The sequence below is a fragment of the Hipposideros armiger genome, unplaced genomic scaffold (assembly GCF_001890085.2).
Source record: "Hipposideros armiger isolate ML-2016 unplaced genomic scaffold, ASM189008v1 scaffold_8, whole genome shotgun sequence".
NCBI classification, from domain to species: domain Eukaryota; kingdom Metazoa; phylum Chordata; class Mammalia; order Chiroptera; family Hipposideridae; genus Hipposideros; species Hipposideros armiger.
Window position 1 is genome coordinate 3,284,757 of NW_017731358.1, and position 5,057 is coordinate 3,289,813.

The 5,057-nt window shown below is 56.3% G+C and overlaps 1 protein-coding gene across 14 annotated transcripts in view; it reads left to right on the forward strand.

Moving 5' to 3' along the window:
* Positions 1-5,057, forward strand: part of TNK2 (tyrosine kinase non receptor 2) — a 40,885-nt gene that overhangs the window by 15,447 nt on the left and 20,381 nt on the right. For 6 of the 14 annotated variants that reach the window (XM_019651936.1, XM_019651920.1, XM_019651958.1 and 3 more), the window contains exon 1: positions 2,750-2,871. The exons of 4 other annotated variants lie outside the window; for them this stretch is intronic. In XM_019651936.1, the coding sequence (XP_019507481.1) occupies positions 2,794-2,871 (78 nt within the window). In that variant the 5' untranslated portion in view covers positions 2,750-2,793. Of the gene's footprint in view, positions 1-16; positions 192-2,459; positions 2,872-5,057 lie in introns of those variants that run through there. 4 more of the 14 variants (XM_019652073.1, XM_019652005.1, XM_019651953.1 and 1 more) reach the window with 4 other exon arrangements.

Consider the following 5,057-nt stretch of genomic DNA (forward strand, 5'->3'; position numbering starts at 1 on the left):
TGCCCTCCTCTAGAGGATGCTCGAGGCCCGGCCCCTCAGGACGCAGGACAGTGACGCTGCTGGTGCCGCTGTGGGGGCGGGGGCTGCGGGAGGGCTCTGCTCCCCTCCCTGGCCCTAACCCGGGGAGTTTGGGTTCCATGGGGGAGAGATCTGCATATCAGCGCCTGAATGGGGGCGAGGAGGTACAGCAGGTAATGGGGGGAGCCAGGGGAATAGTGAGGTACCTGGGCCCCAGCCCCCATCATCTGCCGGGAAGCTAGGTGCCCAGCCCTGCCCTCTGCAGCAGCCTTTCAGGAGTAAGGGGTGTCTATATTCCTGGGCCCCAGGACAGATCCTAGGGGCTGGGTAAAGAAGAATGGGTGTTGGGGTGGGGGGTTGCGAGGGTGGGGTGAGTCAGTGGTGGTGAATTACTGATGCTGACATTTGCCTTGGTGTTTCTGGGTCCCAATTAAACTGCCCTTTGGGCTTTCTTCAGTGCCCCGTGAGAGCCCTGGAAGCACTGCTAGGATTTGGGCTTAGTCTTTTATGGGCACTGAGTCCCTGTGCCTTGGACATTCCCACTTTACTGGCCTTTCGAATATGCATATCAATCAAGCCAAATGTTTGCTTTAGAAAATAGAATCACCGTATTTATGACAGGGCTGCTTCCCTTCTCCTTGGAGATCAAGCACTTTCTCTCTTGGCCGGCAGAGGGCAGTAGCTGACAGGACAAAGCGGGGCAGAAAGGTGGGGGCTGATTTCCAGGGCTGGGAGAAGGGGTCCAAGAGCTGGCCTGAGCGCTGACCCCTGACCATGCTTTGCTTTTCCTCACGGCCTCCCACAGCTGGATTCCTCAGCAAACTGCTAAGGCTTGTTCTTACCTGACATCCAAAGGACAGCCAGGCATGGGGTTCTGATGGATTTGGGGCACGTCTTTCAGGGGGTGGCTAGAATTTTTAATCTGGCCGTTCTGATCCAGCAGCCCCCACCTTGCAGTAGAGGGACTAATCCTGCTTAAATTGTCCCCTGAGGTCAGATCCCTGGGTCTCCTTTCAGGGCGGTGTCTGATGGGAGGTGGGTAGTAGTCTTTTCTGTCTGAGCTGTGGACATTGTCTGCCAGAGTTTGGGGGGAAAAGTTAGCTCCCGTGTGACCGTGGCCTGACCTCATCATTTCCATTATCTGTGACCCCAGCCTCAGACTGGTGATTCACTTGGACCAAGGGGAGGCTGTATCTGGCTGGCTCTACAAACTCGGGGTGGTGGATGACAGGGAAGATAGGGAAGAGGGATGGACTGCTGGAGTGTGTCCCCCCCTCCTCTCACCAGGGACAGACCAGAAACGGCTGACTCTTCAGGTACCTCCTTGCAAGGGAGGTCAGGCACTGAGAGAGGATCTGGAAAGAGAGCCTGAGGAGCTAACTCCCCAAAACTCTTACGCCATCTGCCTGCCCCACCAGCCAGCTGGGACTCCCAGAGCTGGTGACCAGCTGGATAAGGACAAGAGAGCAGTGTGCAAGAAACAGGGGCTCCCTGGGCATGGCTGGGGGATGGAGGGGGTGTGCTGAGGGGGCCTGAGAGGACTTCCTGCAGCTGTCAGGTGTGTCTGGGGGCTGTAGTGAGGGGGGTGTAAGTGCAGCTGGTGCCCTTGAGGAGGGGCAGAGGGATCATTTGTCAGCTCCAGGAACGTGGGGGGCCCACGGGGGCTTGATGGAGTGTCTCCAGTTTTTAGCTGTGGCTGTTGTCTGTGTGTTGGGTGCTGTACAAGAGACATCCTACAGCCTTGAATCCTACAGCTTTGGGGTGAGGGCAATCCCAGCAGGGTCTAGGGGCATATTTGTTTTGAGGGGGGCTTTGGGGTTTTGGCCAGCTGGTCTGGGGAGGAGACACCCTGGGTGTTGTGGACAGAAGACAAGGCAACCCCAGGGGAGGGGGTGGAGATTCCTTACCCCCCCCCACCCCCTCTCACTCTTGGCTGGACTGTCCCACTCTGGCAGGCTGCCGGCCTCCTATTTCCGTCGGGCACCAGGGTAACAGGGCCACATTAGGGCCTGAGCCAGGAGACGCCTAGCCAAGGCTGGGACTGGGAGATGGGGGTGGGTCTCTGAAGGGTCTGCCTATAGGGTCCTGGAATGACTCTGGGGTCCTAGCCCCCAACTCAGGCTGTGTACTAACCTCCAAGCCCCAGATAAGCCCATCTGGGGGCCTGTAACCACGCTTTGTATATTGCTGCTTGATTCACATAGCCCCCACCCTAAAATCCCAAGAGTTGTCTGCAACTGGGGGCTGGGGTGGAAGCCAGAGACAGGGGGCCTTGTGTATGGGGAGGCAGGGGGGCCAGCACGGGTGGCTGGGAGGAAGAGTCCCCCCATTCCCGCCGCCCTCTTGGCAGTGATTCAGAAAGGTCCTTTTTCAGCCAGTGTCAGAGCTGCTCAGCTGGAGAGGGAGGGAGAGAGGGAGGGCAGTCGGGTGGGGGAGCCGGGGAGTAGGGCTGGAGCTGTGACCACTGCACTGGAGAGAAGACAGAGAAGCAGCACAGAGGACCCAGGCTGCAGCTAGCTGAGAGAAGAGGGAACCTGCTCCACGCCAGACTGGCCAGCTGTAGAAACCGCTGTGCAGCAGAGAAAAGTGGGGCACCCTATTCTTCTGCCCCATTTCCCACCCCTGGTGTGAGATTTTGGGGACTTCTGGGGCAGACAGACCTCTGGCCAACTTCCTTTCTGGGCAGAACCTGAGATTCAGGAGGTGAGGTCCCTCCTCCCCCACTTCTCAGGCCAGAGTCCCAGTGACCCAATCAGGGGGTCCAGCTCCGTGGAGATGCCAGCAGCTCGTCGGTTCCCTGGCCTAGAGCTCTCCTTCCCTCTCCTGGCCAGACTACGGCGAAGACTGTACACAGTGAGTGGGGGGCGGGCTGGGGGCTGGGGCAGACTGACTGGGGACTGGATCAGCATCTCAGAGCCAGCTTTTCACTGAGGGGCGGCGAGCAGGACTGGGAAGGGCTGAGGGACACCTCCAGGGAGGGTTTGACAGTGGGGGAGGGGTCTGGGCCTAGCCGCCTCTTCCCTCCTCCTGCTGCTGCTGCTGCTGCTGCTGCTGCCGCCTTCTTGGTGGCTGGTGTTAGGAAAGAGCGTGCAGGGAGTGTGCGTGCAGCCGCGAGAGCTACATGTGTCAGACACAGGTGTGCAGACTGGGCTGAGCTGGGCCCAGGCCTAGGCCCATGCAGAACTAGTGACCGAGCAGCGGGAAGCTGCAGCTGTGCTCTGGACTCACAAAGAAACTTGGGCTGGAGTGGGCAGTTAGGGTGCGGCAGGGACTTATCCAGGGTCATTCCTGGACTTGGTGGTAGAGACAGGACTGGGACCCTGTGTGCTTCTCACCAGTGTTCTCAGTCTTCCCACACACGCCCCACGCAGAGCAGCCCTGTTGCCTAGGGTTGGGGAGCAGGGAAGAGAGATTTGTTAGCTGCTGTTTCAAGGAAAAGGAACAGGCCGGACTGTGCTTTTCAGGCGAGGGGCCTCAGGGGCTTCCTCAGCCCTGACAACCAGGGCATGGCTTTGAGCTGTTCTCAGGAGCAGCTGCCTCCTGCCCCAGAGGACGGTAGGAATGGGGAGCCTGGAGCCCTGAACTTGGGGTCTGGGAAAGAAGAGGAGGGGACCTTCAGACCGCTTACCCTGGTGGCAAGCTCCATCTGGGGGCTGAGCCATGTCGGGGTGGGATCACTTTGCTCCGGGAACAGGGTAGGGTCCTAATGGTGGAAATGCTGGCCCTGCCCCACCCTGCTGGGCCATGGTAAGTCACAGCGCACCTTTGATTTGAGGCTTTCTTCTGGAAAGCAGTGGTGCCCTGCCGTCTTAAGCCCACACACCCGCTTGTCTGTAGCAGATGGTTTTGGTGAGGATGAGTTAAAACAGCTCCATGCTTAGAACTGTGCCCAGCATGTAGTAAGGGTAGTTGAAGTGTTAGTTAGTTTTATTATTCTTAAGTAAAATTAATAGAAATACAATTTATTTACTGTGTATGTGTGTGTATTGTCAGTCAACATAATGCCACCTGTAATATAATGGAGAAATAAAAGGAAAGTAATTTTACCGTTCCCTGGGCTCTAATATGTCAGTACTCTGTGACATAATGAAATAGTCAGAACGAAGACCTCATAGAGGCAGCATCTACAAGTGCTGACTGAGAGGAGAGCTTTGAAATAATAAGGATGGGTTGCATTCAGTGACGTATTTTTGAATAGTGAACAACTTTTGCTAAGTTCTGAGCAAAGCAAAGGCCCGTTTCCCCTCAGTTTACACAGTCATTCCATTCAAAGAAAAATCGGTGTGTATTAAACCTGCAAAACGACTTTCTTGTTCCTGTAAAATGGAATTCAGTTCTAGGTTCCTATGATTACAAACACATTTTTCACCTGCATGAATTAAGTTGTATGGGATTTGGGACAGTACGTGAGACTGTCCTGTGCATTAGAGGATAACTTGTGTTCTTATCCCCCAACCACTAGCGGCCCCCCAACATGGAGACAACCAAAACTGTCCCCTAGGGGGCTGTCTAGCCTATGTGAGAACCATCTGGATAAAGGGTGCCGGCTTCAGGTTTGGAAACCCCCACTGGCCCAGCTGCCTTGGTGGAAGAGCCAGGGTTTAAGCTGAAGGCCTCTGATTCCCATTCGTCATTCTTTATACTATACTACCCTGAGCTGCCTGGGAAAGCCTGAACTCCTGGCACTGGGTTGGCAGCACCTCTGGGAACTGTGGGGGCAGGAGGCTCACACTGGGCCTGGGCTGCGAGTGCCTGCTTTTCAGTGTGACCTGTGATGAGAGCTGGGGGACAAGGCCACCTCTGAGTTGGGGAGGAGGGGGCCATGGACAGCTGGCCTTTTCCCTCTTGCCTGGACTGGGCAAGCTCTCAGCTCTGAGGTGTCTTACAGGGATGGGTTGGGTGTTCAGTGGGTCAGCCTGCTTAGCTTTGAGGGTGCCATTGGCCTCTCTCTGGGCCCAGGAGAGTGTAGGTCAGAGGTCACTCACTGATGGCACTTGGGCTGATTGTGACCTGTACATGTGTTTTGTTTGGCCAGTACT